We start from the raw sequence: 22,901 nt of genomic DNA on the forward strand, positions 1-22,901 counted from the left end.
CTCAGCCCATAGGTTCTAGCACCATCCACACTCCAACAGAGACCCATTCCTGCACACAGGGGTGCGTTCAGAGGTCCAAGCAGATCCTAGAAGAGGGTTTGGTACTATTTGGGTAGCGGATTCCAGAATTCTGACTACTGGGGGCATGGTCTGGAAGAGGGTTCAAGCTCCTTGACCCTGTAGGAAGGGGCACTGTCAGAAGAGAGTCAGAGGGTGGGCAGAGGTCCCTCTTGTTTGGGTTTAAGAGCCTGTCTGATCATACAACCTCAAGATTCAACCTAAGAAACAGTAAAATCTGGGAACTTTCTTGTGAGAAGGTAGTATTGCCTAATGGTTACAAGACCAGGTTCTGCAGCCAAACACCTGAGTCGGGATCCTAGCGTGGCCACTCATTAGCTGAGAAATCTTACGCCCGTTACTGAACATCTTAGGGCCTCAGTTTCCTCATCCTTAATATAGGTATAATAATTATTTTTACGAGGAGTAAATAAGATAGCACATGTAAAACACCTAACAGACATTAAACGCTGGGTAAATGTGAGGTTCTCTCCATCCATATTAGGTGAATTTGCCTTGAAAGGTTTCTGGAGAATTATATAAGCATAACTATAGCCAAGCACTCTGATAACCCCTCTCTCCACTAAATAGCGGGGCCAGGCGTAGGAATGGGCTCCGCCTACCCCACCCAAGGCGTTGGCTGCTGCCCGAGCCCCGCCGGGTCCCTTGGCCAAGACTTCACGCTGCAGCCGCGCATACTACAAGCTACGGCAAGGGGTTCGGAGAAGGTTAACTGGCAAACGTAGCCCTGAGTCACGGCAGGACTAAGGCAGTGAAACCAAGCGTTAGCACGCTGCTTGATTTATCCCTGCAGTGCGGACGGTTAAACCAGTGGGAAGTGGCGTCGACAGTTTATGGAGCCAGGATTGAAGCAGCTCGGTCCCCTCCCAGCCCCTTCGCCCTGGGGCTCACGCTAGTATCGCTAAGTCTTTTGACAGGTCTTGACATCTCTCCTTCGCGAGGAAGGAGAGAGACCCGGAACAAGTCAAGGCATCCCCCTGGTACCTCCTGTGAGTGCGAGCCGAGCCCAGTCTTGCGAATGCCCGCCCCAAAGCAAAGACGTTTTCTAGAGGCAAGCCTGGGCATTCCCCCACCCCACCGGGTGAGCTGAATTCAGTGGCTCATTTCCACATCCTAGCCCCTCCCCCTCCCTAAAAAAAAAAAAAAAAAAACCAAAAAAAAAACACCTTGCAAACTTTGTTGTTTCTTGAGGACCAAGAACTGTAACCAGCTCCATTTAATGGATAGTCGTGACTGGGCACCAAAAAGTCAGACTCTCTTGAAAACACCAACAAAGGACTATATTTAGCTCTGAGCTCTCCGCCTAAATTCCTTATTTTTTCACTCTTAGCTTCGAAACGACTAGCTTGGGGAAGTGGGAGGAAGGGGGCGGGGGAGCAGCAGAGAAAGAACAGCTGTGCCTCCGCCTCTCAACTCAATCTCTATAAATAACCAATCACGAGCGGAGGCTACTTTTTAGCCAATGAAGCAGCCCAAACTGATAAAACCTTGGCAGTAGCCAATGGGAGAACACTCGAGGGTGTGAGATTTGCGCCCCGGGGCCAATGGGTCCTGAGTCTGGGAGAGGTAATCTGAGCTGGAGTGTGGGTGTGTGGTGCACAAGCTTCCTACTTCCAAGCCCCAAAACCTGCTCTGCCCACTGAGCATGCCCTGACTAGCTGCGGGCGCCGCCGCTTCTGGATCGGGCTGTGATCCGCTCTCCGGGTTTTGGCCCCAGCCGAGTGGGGAGGTGGGTGGGGCCCGCCGAGTCCCAGCCCGGAGACCAATGTGGTCACTAGACGCTGCACCTTCCCTCGTGGAGACAGGGTTTCAGACCCAGTGTTCCTCTTTTCTTTGTCTGAGGGATGAAGTACGAGAAGAGTCGGCCAGAGAAGGCCGGGTAGAAAGGGCCGCGCCTTCAGTGGGGGAAGATGCTCCGCCTGCCAGTCATACCCCCAAATGTCCTTTGGGTCTCGGTCCCGGGATGCACACCAGCCGGCAGGCCGGGGAGTGGAGTCCACGAGCTTTGGATAAAGGGAGGTGGCAAGAGGCCAGCCCACCCCAACACCGGGGTGGCCCGCCGCGCCCACCCGCTTCTCGCAGAGCCGGGACCCCTATGCACTAACCCCAAAGCCGCGAAAAGAAGGCGGTCTTCGTCCTCCCACTGGCGCTCTCCCAGCCGGTCTCTTAACACCCACACACACCTTCCCCGTCTCCCACACACATTTCTTCTCCAGCTCCTAGACTAGCGCCTACCGCGAATCCGCTAGTCCTGAATCAAATCTCGAGCCCCACCCACAGCCCCACCCCCGCCCGGCCCTCCGGAAAACCAGGAGCGTGGGATCCGGCGGGCGCGGCCGGCGGCGGCGCACTGGGCATGCTCGCCGGGGCGGGGAGAGCTGGGCTGCGCGCGGCGAGTAGGAAGCCCTCGCCCCGCGGAGGCTGCGGGAGAGAGCTCGATGGGCCGCGGCGGTGGGCGCACGATCTGCGGGGACTCATGCCACGCGCGTCCCGGCCCGGCGCGCAATTAGCAGCCGCCTCCGCAGCCCGCCGCCGCCGCCTTCTCGCCTTCCTGGGCTGCCGCGGCGAGAAGCTGCAGTCCTTGCCTCGCACCGGCTGCCGGCATTGTCCTCCCGCTCCGCCGCCCAGGCTGCCGCTGCCGCCGTGGGCTGCTGCGGGGCCCCGGACCCGCGCCGCAGGGACGCGCTGCCGCCGCAGGTCGGCCCCCGGTCCCCTCTTGGTGGTTTCCGCGCCTTGCGCCCCTCTGCCATCCTCTCCTTAGTTTTTCCTGCGGAGCTGAGGACGGGGAGAAGTCCAGCCTCCAAGCCCAGGCTTCCTCCGGCGTGCAGCCCCGACGGGGCCGCGGCTGGCGCGGCAAGAGCGCCGACGGAGCCATGAGAGAGTACAAAGTGGTGGTGCTGGGCTCGGGCGGCGTGGGCAAGTCCGCGCTCACCGTGCAGTTCGTGACCGGCTCCTTCATCGAGAAGTACGACCCCACTATCGAGGACTTCTACCGCAAAGAGATTGAGGTGGACTCGTCGCCGTCGGTGCTGGAGATTCTGGACACGGCGGGCACGGAGCAGTTCGCGTCCATGCGGGACCTGTACATCAAGAATGGCCAGGGCTTCATCCTCGTCTACAGCCTTGTTAACCAGCAGAGCTTCCAGGACATCAAGCCCATGCGGGACCAGATCATCCGCGTGAAGCGGTACGAGCGCGTGCCCATGATCCTGGTGGGCAACAAGGTGGACCTGGACGGCGAGCGCGAGGTTTCGTTCGGCGAGGGCAAGGCCCTGGCCGAGGAGTGGAGCTGCCCCTTCATGGAGACGTCGGCCAAAAACAAAGCCTCGGTGGACGAGCTGTTCGCCGAGATCGTGAGGCAGATGAACTACGCGGCTCAGCCCAACGGCGACGAGGGCTGCTGCTCGGCCTGCGTGATCCTCTGAGGCGCCCGCGGCTGCCGCGCGCCGGCCGCGCTCTGCGCACAAAAGCCAAACGCACCCGATTCTTCTAAATGTGATTTCTCTTCTTGCTTTGAGATTGGAGACGACTTTGCATCAGCCGGGGTGTCCCGGGAGCCCGGCTGGCCGCCGTGGCCGCGTCCCCTTCCTCTGCCCCGTGTCCGAGGGGGTGTCCCGTCATGACCATCCGAGACCCTGTGGAAATGTGGCTCTTTGCAGCATGTACGTTTCTCATTGATTTTGGTTGACGCATATTTCCCCATTGAAGCAGCCGTTGCGGCGCAGTATGGCAGCTTGATACCGGCAAGCGAAAGTTTCAGCCTGGAAAAAAAATGGGGTGGGGGAGGAAGAGGATGGGGAGAAGGTGGAAAAGGGGGAATTCTTTTTTTTTTTTTTTCAACAACCGTTTTTCTAGTTCCAAGTTTTAAATACACGGAAGGAAGTCCGGGAGAACCAAATGAAGGAGCAGGATGAGAGGAAGAAACTTTTGTTTTTTCCTTGTTTTCCAGGAGTAGCTGGAAATTAAGATCGGGTTCCTTTTCTGCCAGCTTGGAAGGGCAACCCCGTGACTGCGATTCTGAGGATGTCTATGCAAAGTTGGATTCTTGTTACAGTATATCCAATCTGAAGTATTGCACATCTGAACTGGGACTGTTAACACTGATGCCAATACAGTGTGGGGTGCCAGAAAGTGTCTGCTGATATTTGTGGAAAAAAAAAAATTATTTTGTTTACCTACTGTATCAAAGGGGAGTCTGGGGGAGAACGGTAGTATTTTTTTTTTTTAATCAGCTGTGAAAAAAATGTTACAGATCTGCACATTTTTGTGTGTACTGTTGTGTGTGTGTTTGTTTGTTTGGTTTTTTAGATTTAGCTTTTTTGTTCTTATTGGTTGGCAGTAACAAGGTGTTGATGACTAGCTCTTTAAAATACAGTACAAGGACTTCATAAATGTGATTCAGGGCCCCCAGCACCCCTGTGTCTGCAGAGTGCCTTCAAAACTCAGCTGTTCCAGCCGGTGCCAACCTGTGAACTTCCCACCAGATCCCAGAATCTGCTATTCCCCCCAAACCACTTCCCAGTTTCCTTTCAGTAATCTTCCTGAAGGAGCCAGGACAATAGGACCTGTTGTTTGGTGAATTTCTTTGATTATTTCCTTTAAAATGTAATTTACTTGTCTTGCAATGGTTTTTTTTTTTTCCTTTTTTAAATTTTTTGCTTCATTTTGTTTCAATGTTCAGGTATTTAGCTCCCCTTTTATATAATTTTTTTTTAATGTTTGGTTTTCTGTTATAGGGTGTTCCTCCAGAAGCAAAGAGCAAAATTTTACTGTTGTGATGTACTGAGAGAATTCTAACAATTTGTAATTTCTAATTCCAGACACACGTTTAATCATTGTCTCTTCATTTTAAGATTTTTAATACAAACATCATTTTTAAAGAAACAAATCCAAACTATTGTTTGTGTTTCTGTGTTTCATATTCAGTGATTTAATACAGTATCATGATTGAGGTGGACAGGGGCAGGTACATGGTGCCCTCAAGAGTGGTTTGTTGAATTTTGAAGAGAGAAGTGTCTCAGTGACAAGTTGGGTGACATTACTCCCAACTCCTTGAATAATGGAAAAAAATCATCAAGGTCTAGGAAGCCCTGGGGTATGGTGATAACCTTCTGACTATAAGATGAGCTGGGTATTGAATCTGTTCTGCTGACTTGGAGCAGTTTATTTCTGTAGGAAGGGGAGAAACCAACTGCTAAGACTGCCTTAGATCTGGGAGAGTAACCATCCACCTGGTCAGACAGGGTAGTGCTTTTAATTTTCTTTTTTCTTTCTTCCTTTATTATTCTTTAGTTTAGTTTTGTTTTGTTTAAAACACCTATCCAGTTGAAAGCATGTTTGGGGAAGATGATTTTCAATTATGAAGTCATACCTTGTAGTGTTTTCTGCAGTACATTTGTATGGGTTGTGGACAGTATCTCAACGCTTTTGAGGCTTTGATTAGGAAATAGATAATTAGATTACAAAAGAAGAGAAAAAAAATTAAGACAAGCCTCTTGCTCTCATTACACTGTGCAGTTTGTGGACCATTTTGACCTCATGAAATTTTCCTTCTAACAGCAGGAGGCAGTGTGAGCTTTTGATTTTGTCTTTTATTTTTCCTAAGGGCCACTTTACTAATATAATCTCCATAGAATAAAAGAAGGTGTATAACTGTATATATCAAGAGCACTTGATATATCTTAGGTCCATGAAGTGTAGATGAAGTCTTTTGAAGGGTCTTTTGACAAAGGGATTTATTCTGTTGAGGAAGCCAAAAGAAATTACAGGCCACAGGTTTTTTTAAAGCTGTATTAACATATCTTGCCTTAAAATATTGTGTCCATTGCCCAGGTGACATCTCAGAATTCCAGCACGGAGGAGGAATAGGGAATTCTGCCTGGGTTTGGTCCTAAGGCCGTTTTTTTCACTCTTGATCTCACTTAAGTTTAAGTATCAAACTCAGAAGGCAATGTATATATGCTAAATATAGAAATTCGGAGAAACTATTCAAACTTAGGCTTTGCAAAGACTCATTCTTGCATTTGTGTAAATTTAGTTGATTCAGTAGATCTAAAGTGTTGAAAATTCTTAAGACGTATATCAAGTACTATATAAAGGATTCTTTAAAAGGCATTTAGTGACTGTTTCTTATAGTTTTGTTTTGGTTTTTTGGAAGCCTTTTTTTTTTTTTTTTTTTTTGCGGTACGCGGGCCTCTCACTGTTGTGGCCTCTCCCGATGCGGAGCACAGGCTCCGGACGCGCAGGCTCAGCGGCCATGGCTCACGGGCCCAGCCACTTTGCGGCATGCGGGATCTTCCCAGACTGGGGCACGAACCCATGTCCCCTGCAACGGCGGGCGGGCTCTCAACCACTGCGCCACCAGGGAAGACCTTTGGAAGCCTTTTGACATAAAATGCTGGCAAGTATCTAACTAACTTAAGAAATGTATATACTCCTGACAGGGAATTTTTGAAAATGGGAAATTGGAAATGAAATAGGTTGCTGGGTGCATTAATCATCTTCACACAGGATTTAGTCACTTACATGACTAAATTCTTTATAGGTCTGGGATGGCAAGGCAGAAGATTTTAATATACTTTTACTGAATACTGTAAAATAAATGCTTTCTGGATTCTCAATGAAAGCAACTTTGTGTGTACCCCTGGAGCAGGAAAATAGTATTGAATCTTGTAGCCTTCTCCAATATTTTCTTGATGAAATTGAGAGAAATTAGAGACATTGTTTTTAAGAATATGTCAGTTTATTTGGCTAGTAAGAACCCCTTCTAGAATTATGGTGTGAAGAGATAAGAGCATTTGTTTCCCTGGAAAAGTTGGGCTGACTTAAGAGTGTCAAAGGAAGTGAGAGAGGGAGGGAGGGAGGAGTTTGTTGTAAGGCAATCACCTGTCAAAACAAACTGGGTGGAAAAGAAACCTTTATCTTGGGGAGCAAAAGTTAACTTTTTAATTTGACCCCTGCTGGTTTTTAACAGCTTTTCCTTTTGGTCCCTGACAGTCATCCAAGCTTTATGTCATCTTAAAGGATTATTTTTGTCCTCCTTTTGTAATAGCCTCAGAAAAGTTGAAGGTATCATCCGAAAGTCTAACATTTTTGTATTTGGGAGTTATGGTTCTTAGGTACAGCAATGTCCACCTTCTTAACTGCTGAAATAGACTCCACTGAATCACATTTTAGGACCAGATCTATTTAGGATTAGACTTCTTTCAGTGTATGAGGCTTTATGCTTCCTGATTTGTTAACCTTTCCTATAGGTGGGAATCCTAAAATGCCCCATTGATTCAAATTATTCAGGTAGTTTTGTTTTCGCCAGCATGTTATTGCACCCCCTTTTGAGTTATATTCGTGTTTCTCAGAGATGGGATGGGAAAGTGAGAGAACACTATGTAGCAGCTGGTCTTGAGAAATAGATACAAAATGCCTGTACCTTAACTGTCATCAAAGGATCTATTTACTTTTCACAACAGCTAGAATAAGCCCCCTACTCATAAATATGAGGGTTTAATTTGGAGATCACCACCATGAGTTAAAGTAGTATCAAACATTTGTTGCAGTGTCTACTTAATTGGGAAAACTTTCTAATGTCAATTTTGTCCTGATGAAAATGTAGCAAAGTTTTAAGTACTGTATAATAGAATATGGTAAGTTTGATTATGATATTTTACTCAGACTACTGGGAATAATTAAATGCATTTAATTGAACATGGTGCTAGTTCTAGAAGATACGTTTGATCTAATTAATGACAGTAGGATTTTGATAGTTGGAGAAGGCTTTAGGGATCATCTAGTCCAGAGGATCTCAAACTTGACCATATATCAAAATCACCTGGAGGTAAAAACAAGTCATGCTAAGCTCTTCCTATAGTTTCTTATTCAGTGTATCTGGATACGACCTCATAATTTTCATTTCTAACAAATTTCCAGGTGATGCCGATAGAGCTGTTTCAGGGACCACATTTTGAGAACTGATGATGATCTAGTCCAAACTCCAAATGAGTACTGAGAGCTACCTAGATATTTAGGGACACAGACTTAAGACCCGTGTCACACATTTAGAGTGCTGCCTACCACAAAGTCATGGAATAATCTTGACTGAATTCTGTAGCTATTGAGGACATATGCCAGTTACACTGAGAATGTTAAACTGTGGAGTGTGAATGGGGAAGCCCCGTTGCTGGCTGAGTGACCATGTTCACATTAGTATGTGAATAATTGGGTTCTGGTTTTCAGTATTAATTCAGAAGGCAACAAAAGTGAATAAATGATTAGAATAGGGGCGTGGCCTAAATGATCAGAATCAACATTTTCTCTCAAAAAAATTATTTTGAAAAATCTTTGATAAAGGGAACACTTTTAGGTATTCGTCTTCTCTTACTTCAAGGTTAAAAGGCAAGGATTTTAGTTTTTTTATGATTCCTAGTATTTATAAAAGTTATATTTGAGAATTTAAATCTTCAGGTCATAGTAGGCACATGTGTGTGTCAACATGTATATGTGTGTGTGTGTGTTAATACATACATTCAGTTTCTTAGCCAGACTTTCCAGGAATCAGTGGATTCAATGGCATTTAGTTCTATAGTTATCCATCCTGACAATGAACAGCATAAAACGGTGCAGTGCATTTGTTTCATTACACGTCTTATCTTTCGGAATGGTGAGTGTTGATCTATTTTGTAAATTGGAGGGAGCAGCTATTTATATTTTTCCTTTGGTATTAAACAGAAATCTCTGATGAAATGTTTTTCTTAAAATAGAGTGGGAAGTACATGCTTTTTTGTCCAATTGACTAAACTTGCTATTTTTTAAACATTACCTGGCAAAATTATGTGTGCCAAGTTTATCAGAGGTTTGAAGATGTGTGGTTGGTTTATTTGTGGTAATTGTGCAAATACAGCAAAAACATTTTTTTTTAAAGTAGAAAATATTGATGCGTTGAGAATACAAGTACCCAAAAAGGCCCAAGATTATTCCTTGATTGTTAAGAAGATGGTTACAGGGACTTCCCTGGCGGTCCAGTGGTTAAAACTTTGCCTTCCAATGCAGGGAACATGGCTTCAATCCCTGGTTGGGGAGCTAAGAAACCATATGCCTCACGGCCAAAAAACCAAAACATAAAACAGAAGCAGTATTGTAACAAGTTCAATAAAGACTTTAAAAATGGTCCATATCAAAAAAAAATCTTTTTTAAAAAAAAAGAATACGGTTACAGTGGAAATTGGTAGACATAGGAGAAACTGATTTATTCATTATTCAGCAAGCATTTATCGAGCATATACTGTTAGCTGTGGTGTAAGGACTAATCCTTAAATAGGCAGAAGCCAGGCAAGAGAGCAATAGTTTTGTGCTTTTATCACCATAAGCTGTGAGAATAGCATGTATTAAACCGTAGGAGTATGTGTAAAAGCACAGTTACCTGTGCCATCAATTATAATAGAATCCTGTGTGTCTATCTGGCAGGCAATAGAATAGGTAAAATTTGTTAAAAATTGGAACTTTACTTTGAAAGGTATGTGGATATTGCAAATAAAAATGGATCCCGTGAGGTTTAAGTAACTAATAGTTGTTTTGTTGCATGTGGAGCTGTGTAGTTTTGTGAATCATTTCCAACTAACTTTGAAATTAGCTAAAATTGAATATTTAGAAATGTCAGTTTACTTTTATATTTTCATGTCAAAGGGAGGAGGGGAAATAGACCTATGAAATTTGTTCAGTGTTTTTATATTTTTCTTTTATGAGGAAACAAAAAAGGGAAGGACAATTTAGGTTATATTCTTAAAGAAAGAAGCAACTGTTGGCATAAGGTTATTTTGGGCTCCTCATGTAAAGAAGATTCAGGGTAGAGTACTTCTTTTGAAAAAGATAATCTCCTAAAAATGAGTGTGCCAAAGAATTAAGCTATTTTAAGTTTGCTAAGCTTATAGTTATTTTATACAGAAGCTCTTGTTCTCAAGCCTTTAGTGCTTATTGAAGAAGGCAGCCAGCTCAGAGAAAGAAATGTTGGGCAACAAACTATTTATAAGAAGTAGCTATAATAGCAATTATTGTAAAACCATATGAACGAAAGGGAGTTGTGATTATTAACCTCCTGCAGTTTGCAAAATGATCTCTAGTGACTTTTGTGTAAAATATCTCATGAATTTAACAACATGCTTTTTAAATGTAAAAAGTCACAGAATTACAGAGAGAATAGTTCATCTGAAAGTACTTCATTGTTTATTTTTTTTAAAAATCTGATTATTATTGAGCCATTTATGAGATGAAAATTTATTATAGTTTTATATCTAAAGTAGGGGATCTTCATGTTTTACATCTGACCAGTTATAAAAAGTTTTCAAAATTTGGGTTAAGTCATGAACTCAGAATATTTTAACGTTATTTAATATTTGTATATTAATATATTTCAAAAATATTCTTTTTAAAGGCTAACATTATATTGAATTATATCTCTTTCAAGAAAAGAGCCTGTAGAGATCTGTGCTAGTACCAGCATAATTTTATAAGAACATATATATCAATAACATATTTAAAAATATATTTTAGATAGTTTTGCATTTACATTTGTAAGTAGGTAAGGAGAATTGCAAGTATATCTCTAAGTTTCATTTCAACATCATTCAGCATCTAGTAGAAAGTTTGATTTCAGCATCATTCAGCATCTAGCGTTGAGGTGGGAGTTCTTTACTCTGAGTTTGGTTATCTTAGCTTTACTTTATCATATTACCTGTTATTTTTCTTTTTTGTATATAATTTCATTTCTCTACCTCAGCTTTATGCAAATGGTTTTCTCTGTCACATATGTAATCCGTATTAATCGATAAAAAAAATCTAAGAACTGCTTAACTGATGGCTATATAAATGTGTTTTCTGTGTAATAGTGTAAAGGGAAAAGTATTTTTCACACTGTTTGAGGGCCAGACTGAAACAAAGCCAACTAGTTAGAGAAGATTACCTACTAAACAGATATTACCTTTCGGTGTCGGCATAGCCTTTGCATTTCATTTTTAAAACTGATAAGGGAAATTTTTAAAAACTGAATTCAATCGTAGGAATATTCATTTTCATATACTTACAAAAGCCTAAAAATATTTCCAGGCCATCTTTTCTTCTTTACTAATCTTTTGCTGAGGTCAAAAAATGAGAAATAACCCATGCACTCTCTTTGAGAGAATCTTATACCTTGAAAGGCAGGGGCAACAATAAACAAAAACTTAATCTGAAGGGCAAAACTGTTTTTATACATTTTTATACAAACCTCCTTTTATTTTGTCACTGAGGAAGCACAAATAGTAATGAGGGCAAGGGAATATTTTCCTTAATCATTCTGGCAGCATTCAGCAGGCGGGCTGGATACTGTTTGCCGAGGCAGGAGAGTGTGATACAGAGCTGAGAAGGCAATCACTGCAGGCTGAGGTGGAATCCTTCCTCAGCCCACACCCTCATTCCTGCGTTCCTAGGATCCTAGAGGATTTCCTGCGTCCAGGTTTGTGATTCATTGTAATGCAGGATTTACTGAGGCTTAGGGCTGCTGCTGGCCAAAGGTGAAGAAGCCTATGGGGTGGCGTGATAACGCTACTGTAATAAATTCCACTCTAACTCGGGGTTGCTCAACCTCAGTACTATTAATATTTGGGGCTGGATAATTGTTTTTTGTGGAGCACTGTCTTGTGTGTTTCAGGATGTTTAGCAGCATCCCTGGCCTCTACCCACTAGATGCCAGTAGCACCCCTTCCCATCCCAGTTGTGACAACCAAAAATGTCTGCAGACATTGCCTACCATTTGGGGGCGGGGGGAGTGGGGGGGGGTTGCGGCTTAACAGCCCCTGGTTGAGAACTACTACTTAACTTGGCTGGTGGATATGGAGGAGACATAAGCCAGAGGGGAGAGGGGTTGAACCTAGGAGCAGTTAAGATATTCCTTACTCCAGGAAAGCACTGCAATCAATGCTTCTCTTTTAAAATATCAGTGTTCTCTATTATACTTGGGACAATATCACTTTGATCGCTCATTAAAATCCACACCTAAGAGAAAATCTCAGGGATTGAGATTTTTTGGCGATTTAATCCAAAAGGTGGGTGTGCTCTGGTTGGGGTGATGAACTCTAATGGTCAGAGCATACCTCAGGGCATGCTGATAACTAAGTAGAGGGACCTAGAAGGGAGGTCAAGGGCATCAGTGTTGCAGTTTTGGGGAGGCCCCTTAAACCTCCAGTAGGAGACATCTGGAAGGTTTTCAGCCTCACCCAGCTTCCTCCACTCACAGTCTCTTTCCAGTTAATCCAGGCCCCTATTCCCCATCTGGACTTCTCACTTTGGGGTAGAAAGGATGCATTTTATGCATCCCATCCCTCCTTATTTTCACTTTTGCAATTCCTCCCTCCTTCCCCCTTTCTTCCTTCCTTGTGTCCAGGGCAGACCCATACTGCTTAACCACATACACCTACCTGTGCCCAGATCACTCTGCCAGGCTGTCAAGAAGGGGGCAGCAGAGGCAGTAGTGATTGCCTCAGTAATGAAGTGCCTCTGGAATCTAGCCGTCTCTAGCCAGCAGACAAGCTGTGGCTGCCAACTCCTGAAATACTGCATTAAGGACTATCCTGTCAGCAAGTTCCTGAAAGTGGAATTAACTCAATGACCATGGACTTTTACTCGGTCATGATTGTTTTTGTCCTTAAGTTTTAAATGAAACAGATATCTTAAAATCTGTGTAATATACTTCTAAAAGCTTTAAGCAACCAGAGACCCTACCTGGTGGGACAGTTGTGGTTCTACATTTCACAGGGGGATCATTTGGAAATCTTTCATTCCTAGTAAGTACGAGACACGTAACAGCTTTGTAACTGAGGGATAACCATCTCCAAGCCCATCAAAAGATTCTAAAATTCACCCTTTTGTTTGATTAATTACCATTTGACTACTATTCGGAAAAAAAGATAGTAGTTTTTTTGAAGTACTATCCTGAAAGCTCTCCAGTTTATATTTTATAGCGAAATTACTCACAATTACTAACAATTTTCCTTCTTAACTCTTTCCTCAGAAAAGTAGCACTTCATGAATAGAAAAAAAGCATGTATGTGAATTATCGAAAAGTCAGATCATAATTGTTTGGATTTATCATGATGGTGGTGATTTGGCAAAATATTTACCCACTTAATTACAAGTAATATTGATTTGTATTAGCCTAGGGAAATATCAATAATACATGCACAATAGGACTAGAGTGCTTTTTCGGTGTTAACAATTTTGGAGAATTTTACACATTTCTATGTATAAACACATAGATAACACATCAGAAGTAAATATACAAAAAGTTGGCCTCCTCGAAAGTATTTTTGTTTAGTCATTTTAACATGTTTTTAAAAATTCTGTGATGAAAATTATCAGAATGATAACAGTGTCATTCAGTGAGAATCGCCAGTTTTCATGTTAAAAAATTTTAAGACCACCTAGGTTATCTTTTTCTTACTGCCCAAGCCTGGCCCACTCTGACTTTTGAGAACACGGCCTTTGATTTGCCAGAGAATATGAAGAGTTTCTGTAGAAACTCATTGTAGACTCTGAGAATATGAAGAGTCTACAATGAATTCCAAATGGACTTTAAAGTATTACATATCAGAACTTCAATAGATGACAGGAATCCGATTTTTACATTTTTAGTATCAGAGTACAAACTTTGTATAGCGTGAGTTTCATTAAGCAGTAGAACATTTAATCATAAATAATCAGATAATGACTGTTGTAGAGGAAGTGAGTGAATTTTATAATTGCTATCAATATCATGCCATTGAAATTTCATTCCCTTAATTAAGTTTGTGAAACGGGTATTTTCTTGGCTATTCTTTATGTGAGATTTAGAGTAAAAATGAAATCTCTGTAAATTTGTTATTTAAAAAATTGATCTTTTGGAGTATTTTTCTCTTGGTATTATTCTTAAAAATGCTATAGTTGACCTGAATAGAGTTAAAACTTTTGCCCCAAATACTAAATTAAGGTTCCCATAGCAACCATAATTTACCCTCTTATACAACTCCCTGTTTCATGCCATGGTTAATATATGCAGTATAACTCTAACTAACTTTCACCTTTCCTTAGATTAAGTGTTTGGTTTCCAGGACTAGAAGGTGGAGGAAGCGGGGGAGTGATACTGTGTTTGTAGAATCTACAGATTGAGAACAGGAGGATTGCCAAGTAATAGAAGAAGGATTTGCTTAGGATTTCAGTCATGATATTTTACTGTGTTTTGAATCAGAAAAAAAAACCATATTAAACTGAGCATTTAAATTCATGATGTCTAGTATGCATGAATGAAGTTTCTTAACTGACATTATAGATCTTGAATTAGAATCTTAAAAAATAATTATCAGAACATTTTTTAACTTACTTGATTAGAATACTGTATTATAAGATGATATACCCTTATTTTATTTTAAGGACATAGTCTTCTGCAAACTGTGAAGAATGCATTCATGTAGTCAGTTAAATATGGAGCACCAAATAACTACTGTACCAAGAATTAGATGCCATCTGTGCCTTCACTATATTTAATATGTTCTTACATTGAATTTTACTGTTGATTTTCTCCACTAGAAGGTAAGTCTATAAGGTTAAGGGCTCATCCTTTTATCCTCAGTGCCTAGAACAGTGCGTGTCATGAATCAACAGTATTTGTTGAAGCAGTGAATGAACAATTAGTCACAAGGGGAAAGGAAGTAAGTTTGACTACAATGCTAAAAATAGGTCACAATAACTAGAAAAGTTGGAATATTTCAAAGTTCTGCATCAATTGCAGGCAAATATTATAGAATGAAATTTGTGGCCTGTTCTTTTATTCATCAGTTCTTAAATTTATAGCTTGGAATGGCAGTGCTCTTATAGTGTTAATGGGACTTAAATTTTCTGTAAAGTTATCAGAAGCAAAGTTAAAAGAGTTCTAGAACTTTTAGGAAATGAGTATATTGTGTTATAAACCTTTGCCCTGCTCTGCATTGGTTTTCCAAATGCAGGTATGCCTTGGTTTATGCAGTGGATATGATTTGGGAAAAAACTGTATAAAAATTGAATCATATATAAGATACATAAAAAAACCTTACTATTTAGTGGACCCACCATTGACTCATTCAAAAGCAGATAAATTATTATAGTACAAATAACCACTAGCTAAGAATTTGAATTTGTGTTATCACACACTAGATTTTTATGTTAGAAATTTGTTTCTTAAATTATTTTTTAAATTTGAACACTTAGAATTCTATTTTTTCCAAATGGCAGGCTCTTATCAGTAGTGCTTACCTTAGTCATGCTTGTCTAGATTGTTTCTACTCTGTGACTTGATTGCTCACCTCTGTGTCTTCCCAGCTTATTTGCTGAAACTCAGGTCTACCAGGACTTAGAGTATTTTTGAATAACCACTCCTAAATTAGAGTTGCTTTCTAAGCAATAGTTTTAACTTTTCAAGAAACTCATAATAAGTTTGAGAGAGAACCTAGAAAGATGGAAACTGGTTTTTCATATTATAATATTTCACAAAGAATTTAATTTCTTTATTATCCTTAAGATTTTTAAGAAGTTCATGATGAGAGATGCCATTTAGAAAAAGAATAATAAAAAGGATAAATTATATTGTGCCTAGTAAAGACTGGTAGTAATAAATATTCCCATTTAGAAAAATAGGTTACATATAAATTTAATATAGGTTATAAACATGTAAGTATATCTACTCTATCCTTGTTTCAGACTTCCTGTTACATTTTAAAGAAAAATTTTAAGACATATACACAAATAACAGTAACAGCACGGTGACAATGAGAAAAGGGTGGCATTCACCTTAAAATAGTCCTAGATAGGACTTTCCTGGAGGCACAGTGATTAGGAATCCTCCTGCCGATGCTGGGGACACAGGTTTGAGCCCTGGTCCAGGAAGATCCCACACACTGCAGAGCAGCTAAACCTGAGCCACAACTACTGAGCCTATGCTCTAGAGCCCACGAGTGACAACTACTGAGCCCGTGAGCCACAACTGCTGAGCCCGCATGCCACAACTACTGAAGCCCGCCTGCCTAGAGCCTGTGCTTGGCAACAAGAGAAGCCACCGCAATGAGAAGCTGGCGCGCCGCAACTAGAGAAAGCCCGCGCACAGCAACGAAGACCCAACGAAGACAAAAATAAATAAATTAAAAAAACTAGTCGTAGATAAATTAGAATTGGAATTCGTGAAGAAGAGATTACTGTGGAGCAGATATCCCCAATCATTCATTCATTTATTGAAATATTATAGGTGCTGGGGCTCAGTAAGACATAATACTTGACTTATTAAATATTTAAGTTCATAAATAGGTGATTCTACTTGCTAATTACCTCACAACTAGAAGAAACTTAAGAGATCACGTAATCCAACTTGAGAGTGCATCAGAATCATCTGGATGGCTTGTTAAAACACATACTGCTGAAACCCAGTGTTCCTAATTCAGTAAATACAGGGTGGGGTGTGGGAAGCAATATTTCTAACAAATTCCCAGGTGGCACTGATGCTGCTTGTCTTCAACTTGAGAATCACTGACATGGTCAGTAACTTCAAGTTAAAGCTGGTAATGCTAGGGCCCAGAAATGTGACTTGCCCAACAAAAGTTAGCTAATGCCTAAGATGGACGTAAAACGAGGTTGCCAGTTCCCAGTTCAATAGAACCTCCACTGCAGACTGCCTTTGAGACACCCCTTGAAGAGAGGATGCTTGCTTGACCTCACAGTGAGTCTAAGAACAACTACAGGAGTAAAGAATTGATAACTTGATGATACTTCATCTGATTCTTGTTTAAATTATAACTTCTTATTCCAGAATCAGCCCATGTTCATGACATCTACAGTCTCAATTCTGAACCACCAAGCATTCTGTTTTGTGTATGGGGATCTGATCTGTATATAAAAGTAACATTTGAATCACAATATTATTTCAAAAAGGCAGTTCTAAAACTTACTAATATTATCTTCCTGATAATAAGGGCTTCTCGGGACAAAAGATCTTCTATTACAAAAACACTTTCCTCTGTAGTAGCTCTCTGTTAGATGACTGGTTGTGGAGCTAACAAAAAACTTACCATCTTCATTGAGAGTAAGGAACGAAAATATGTACTGGGAGACAATTAATGGAGATAATTCGCCATGCATTCTTTGCTGATAATTCACTTCTCTTTCAGAAGCATGTGTGCTTTATCCATAGATCCACTATTAATTTCTCTAATTTGTAAATTAGAGAAAATATATTCATCTCCTTTTAAGTGGTGATAAAGATAGATTTTCCCCAAATTTAATTAATCTGCTTTGCATTCTTGAACAATTGTATGAAAAACTCAGACCTCTCAGTACAAATCATGTAATTGTGTTTTAAGAGATAATGTGGGAAAATCAGGCATGGATGAAAATGATATAATCTGAATTGTACTATGACTTCCTCTGAAAATTTCAAAATCTATTTTTAACTGCCTTCATTTTAAATTGAGTCTTGTAAGAAAACTATTTTGATGACCTGAAGGGTAGCACTGAGGAAGAACTAGAAATGAAGAAGAGGCATAGCAGCCAGACGGTGTCTTAGCCTCAGTAGATGAATCTTGTGGATACTGGAGGGATGATTTGCTTAATCCCATTGTGATGAATGGCCTATAAAGGGATGAGAGCATGTTTTAGACACTTATTTCATATATATATATTAGTATATAATAATACTAATTTACTACCACTGAATCAATGTTAGCACATAAAGGATAGAGGGAATATCTGTCTCCACTTCTCTGTAGTTAAACTCGTCTTTCTCAACCATTTTGTCAAACAGGGTATAAAAAATGTTCAGACTCCAACGCAGTTAAATCTTAGGAACTTTCACTTGTCACAGTCATCATCCAGTCTCCCAAATTAAAGAACAGCTGTTCAGATTCTCTTGGGTAGGACATGATGAGCCTTATTTCCTACTTCCTGTGGAGCTCAGTTTGAACTATTTCTGATTCTCTAGAACTTCAAGTAATCATCCACTCTTTAAAAGGAGACAAAAACTCAATATTAGTTTCTTGAGTAATTTGGATGACCATTTATTGCTTTCATACTGAGAACAACTGGTTTATTTTGTTCCTAAATATAGCATTCTTACAATTACATGAAAAAGTTTACTTAGTATACCTGTATTGTATTGTGTTGTTAGAAATAGCATAAAGTTGTTTCTTCCCCCATGAAATAAAGCCAGATAATTGTGTCACCTCTTTCTTTTTTAAATTAATTTTATTTATTTTTTTGGCCATGCCATGTGGCTTATGGGATTTTAGTTCCCTGACCAGGGATTGAACCCAGGCCCTCAGCCGTGAGAGCGTGGAGTCCTAACCATTGGACTGCCAGGGAATTCCCTGTGTCACCTCTTTAATAATTAAGAGTTTAATGCCTTCAATAATCCTCCTTAGGTAGAAATCTGTTTTCTAATATAATTGACTCCGTTTCCTGAAATTGGCTTCTTGGGCTCAGAAAAGAAAAAGTGAAGGTTGAGTGAAAGAGAAGAGATATTTTAAACTAAGGGTGAAATATCTGGAATAGATTGTTTTTCTCCTACCTACTTCTCCTAGAAGTGGAGGCTTATGGGAAATTACAGTTCTAAAGGGATTTTCAGCTCTGAATTCTTAGTTTTAAGTATGTATATAGAGTAACTTCATCACTGAATCAACTTAATTTCATTAGTGATAAGATCTAAGAATCAGATGTTTCTAATATCCGTGTACTAGATTGTTTTACCATCACAGCTCAAAATTTAATATGCACGTAAATCACCCTCAGATATTACTAAAATGCAAGTTCTTACTGAGTAGGTCTGAGATTCTGAGATTCTGACAAGCTCGGTGATAATGCAGATGCTGCTGGCCATGGACCTCACTTTGAGCACCTGGGGTATGAACAATGCAACACATAATTGAGTTTTATAACTATACATCTTGTTCTCTTTCCTATCATTTTTGATTCACACGCAGACAACTTCTCAAGATAAAATAATGTCTCTAGAGTTCAAGGGTTTCATTGTAGAAAAAAAGCATAAAAATTTTTTTTCTTCAAGGTAAAGAATTTGGACTTAGGATGGGATATATTTTTTTTCAATAATGGAAACAAGATAGTAAAATTGAAAACTTGGCATCTCTTTTAAATTAAGAAGTTTGAAAATGTGTCTAATTCCTAATGATTCATTTTGACTATACTGAATTCTTCAGTTCCCTTTTAGAAATGAATGTCAGCACTTAGAAAGTTAGTGTCACTCAAAATCAGGTTCCATTTTATGAATATTAGAGAGTGAGTTTCAAACTAAATTTAATTTTAGAATATGTCTTAAGAGTCTGGATATCAACTAAATATGCCGTGTGGCAGTTAAACTGTTGAATGCACTTTTTTTTTCCTCTTAATAAAATATACATTTGAGGAAATAATAGGAACTCAGAAATCTGTAGTGCTAGAGGAAGAACGGCATATTCTATGTCCAATTTACAATTCAATTGTAGGCCAAAAAGCCTCACAGATAAGATTAAGTCTTTAGGTATATTTACTGTATATATTTACTGTATATATCCATGTGGAGATATACATGAAGATAATAAGCATCAATGAAAATTTACAGTTCTTTTAAAGCTGCAGATAGGATTTTGTTCATTACAAACAACACAATTTAAGTCAGTAGAGCTATGTTGTTTTCATTAATTTACATAAACTCTAAAATTTAGAATCTACATTTTAAACGTTTTTGTAATTAAGAAAGTTATATTTAAAAATAATTTTTCTGGGCTTCCCTGGTGGTGCAGTGGTTAAGAATCTGCCTGCCAATGCAGGTGACACGGGTTCGAGCCCTGGTCTGGGAAGATCCCACATACCGTGGAGCGACTAAGCCCATGCACCACAACTACTGAGCCTGTGCTCTAGAACCCATGAGCCACGACTACTGAGCCCACGTGCTGCAACTACTGAAGCCCACACACCTAGAGCCTGTGCTCTGCAACAAAGAAGCCACTGCAATAAGAAGCCCGTGCAACCGTAACCAAGAGTAGCCCCCCCGCCACAACTAGAGAAAGCCCACACGCAGCAATGAAGACCCAACACAGCCAAAAATAAATAAATTAAATAAATTTTAAAAAATAATAACTTTTCCATAAAAGCTTAATTTTTATGGCCTGATCAGTACAGCTCATTATATTCCCATGAAAAGATGTTTGCTTTTTGATAGAATACTAAAAAATTAATTTTGCATTCAATTTGAGGGTGCATTTAAAAAGACTTTAGTTGTTCCAATATTTGGAATCTAGTTAAAGGGAATGTTTGTGATTGAATTAAATCTCTGTTAACAGTATAGGTATATACATATTTTTAATGAGTTATGTAAATCTGTGTTCATTCCTCCTAACATATATTGTCTCAATTTTGTATTGGGGGAAATGTTATTTTATATGTCATTGAAATTCTGGGTGGCCCCCTGTGCTTCTGTTGGATTTCTGGCTGATTCATAGACACCTCAAACTATCAACTGCAATGATGAATTGCAGTGGTTTATTTAGCAACTACTATGTGCCAGGTACTTTACATACATAATCTCATATAAGACTCAGAATAATCCTACAGGTAGTAACATTCCTTCTTTCACAAACCCAGAGAAGTTAAATAATTTACAGGGCTGTCCAGATAAAAAAGACACTGAGCTGGTTTTCTCTTTTTTTATTTTATTTGATTATTTTTTTATACAGCATGTTCTTATTAGTTATCCATTTTATACATATTAGTGTATATATGTCAATCCAAGGTGTCTGTTCTTTGTCTTCAAAGATCATGTTCTTACTCTCATGTGCCTCCTAAGTACAGGAGGCTGCTCCTGAAATGCCAACTAATTTTAAATGTTTGTCTGCAAAGAATACAACTGTGACTCAGGTTGTTACCATTGAAGAAAAAAAATAGGTTCTATTACAGTCTAATACTAAATAGTTGGTATGTTATGTTTATTGTACTTTTGATTTTCCCATTCTGTTGTTTCATTCTGTTAATTAAGGGTAATCTTTTTTTTTCATTCTGTGACCATCATAATAATTGTTTAAAATATTCCAATCCAATGTGTGTAGTTCATTAGAGGCAACTGTGAGTGCTGTTTCTGAGTCTCTGCCTTGGCTATAGTTGCTAGAATTTTTTCATGATTTTATTGTCTAGTTTTTTTTAATAATAAGAGTAATGAATGTTCAGCATAAAAAACAACTCAAATATTAATTTATAAGTAAATAGATTCAAGTCTGATTTCTCAAATGAAAGTATTATGTTACAACTAACCTTTTCATAGTAGTCTGTTTCTACAGTTTCCTCTTCAATACTTTCTTAGGATAAAGTGCTTTGTTCTGCTCTTTTATAATACCAAGTGTGAGCACAGCATGGCAAGGAGAAAGAATACAGTCAGCCAGCCCTCTGTATCCATGCGTTCCATATCTGATCCAACCATGGATCAAAAAACAATTTTTTTTTAATTTCCAGAAAGTTCCAAAAAACCAAAACTTGAATTCGCTGGGCTAGAAACGATTTACATAGCATTTACCTTGTATTAGATATTATAAGTAATCTAGAGATAATTTAAAGTACAGTTGGCCCTTGAACAATATGAGAGTTAGGGGCTCTGACCGTCCCCATAGTTGAAAATTTGCATATATAGTTGGCCCTCCATGTATGGGATTCCACCATAAAGTTGGTTTCTCCATATCCTTGGTTCCACATCCTCTGATTCAACCAAGGATCATTTAGTGCTCCAGTATTTGCTGTTGAAAAAAAATCTGTGTACAAGTGGCCCTGTTGTAGTTCAAACCCGTGTTGTTCAAGAGTCAACTGTATCCAGAAGGATATGCACAGATCATATGCAAATACTACACCATTTTATATATTACACTTGAGTATCCAAGGATTTTGTATTCAAGGGGATCATGGAACCAATCTCCCCCGGATACCCAGGGACGACTGTACAGATTATGTTAGGTGAAGTGACTTACATTTTCCTGTTGACTCCTCCATTCTGTTCATCTCCATTTAAAATCTAACGTGTCACACTACCCCAAACAAAGCCTTTTGTAAAATGCTGCCACCATTTTGGGGTAATAGCTAAAAAATGGTGAATTGATTAATTTACTGATAAATTAATTTATAAATGAATTATTTAATTTGAACTTTAGCATAGCTTTTGAAGCATACACAGCACTTGTCCAGGAAGGCAACTCTCTAAATTTTTTCCGAGAAACTTCTCCACACACTTATAGAACTCTTATTCAAATAATCATGGTTAAAAGTGTGGACAGAATGTTTCCCCAGAAGTTATGTCTGCTTTGCAAATACAAAGCAATCGCCTATTGTCTGTGGCTGTGAAGGAGAGAAAGGAGAATGCAGTCTAATAAACATTGGTCAGCAAATTACATTTGTTTATTCACTATCAGACACATTAATCTGGTATGCTTTTATTCTGTATTCCCTCACTAGTTTGTTAGACTGTCCATTGGTGTCACATCCTCACTGAAGGAGAATAATATCTGTCTCACGTTCACTTTGGCAAGATGCCCCTGTTCTGGTTCTTTGTTTAAAGTTGCTTCAGTGCTTAGAGACTTCTTTTGCATTTATTAGCAGGGCTTTATATTTTTTAGAATTTATTTTGCCATATGATTAGTGGGGTCACTGTTAGTTTGCAACAATTATTTCAGTGCGGTAGAAGTTTCCACTTGTAATGCTGCAAGCACAAACTTGTAAAAATGAAAACCATTATTAACAAAAGTGCTTCCTTAGCTAGAGTCAAAAGATAAAAATCATAT

The 22,901-nt window shown here is 39.7% G+C and overlaps 1 protein-coding gene across 1 annotated transcript; it reads left to right on the forward strand.

Annotated features, from left to right (window-relative positions):
* Positions 1 to 2,511: 2,511 nt before the first annotated feature.
* RAP2B (RAP2B, member of RAS oncogene family) lies at positions 2,512 to 3,845 on the forward strand. The gene has a single exon (XM_065876380.1). The coding sequence runs from the start codon at positions 2,952 to 2,954 to the stop codon at positions 3,501 to 3,503; it is 552 nt and encodes a 183-aa protein (XP_065732452.1). The 5' UTR covers positions 2,512 to 2,951; the 3' UTR covers positions 3,504 to 3,845.
* The last annotated feature ends 19,056 nt before the right edge of the window (positions 3,846 to 22,901 follow it).

This window comes from Phocoena phocoena, chromosome 4 (genome assembly GCF_963924675.1).
Source record: "Phocoena phocoena chromosome 4, mPhoPho1.1, whole genome shotgun sequence".
NCBI classification, from domain to species: Eukaryota; Metazoa; Chordata; class Mammalia; order Artiodactyla; family Phocoenidae; genus Phocoena; species Phocoena phocoena.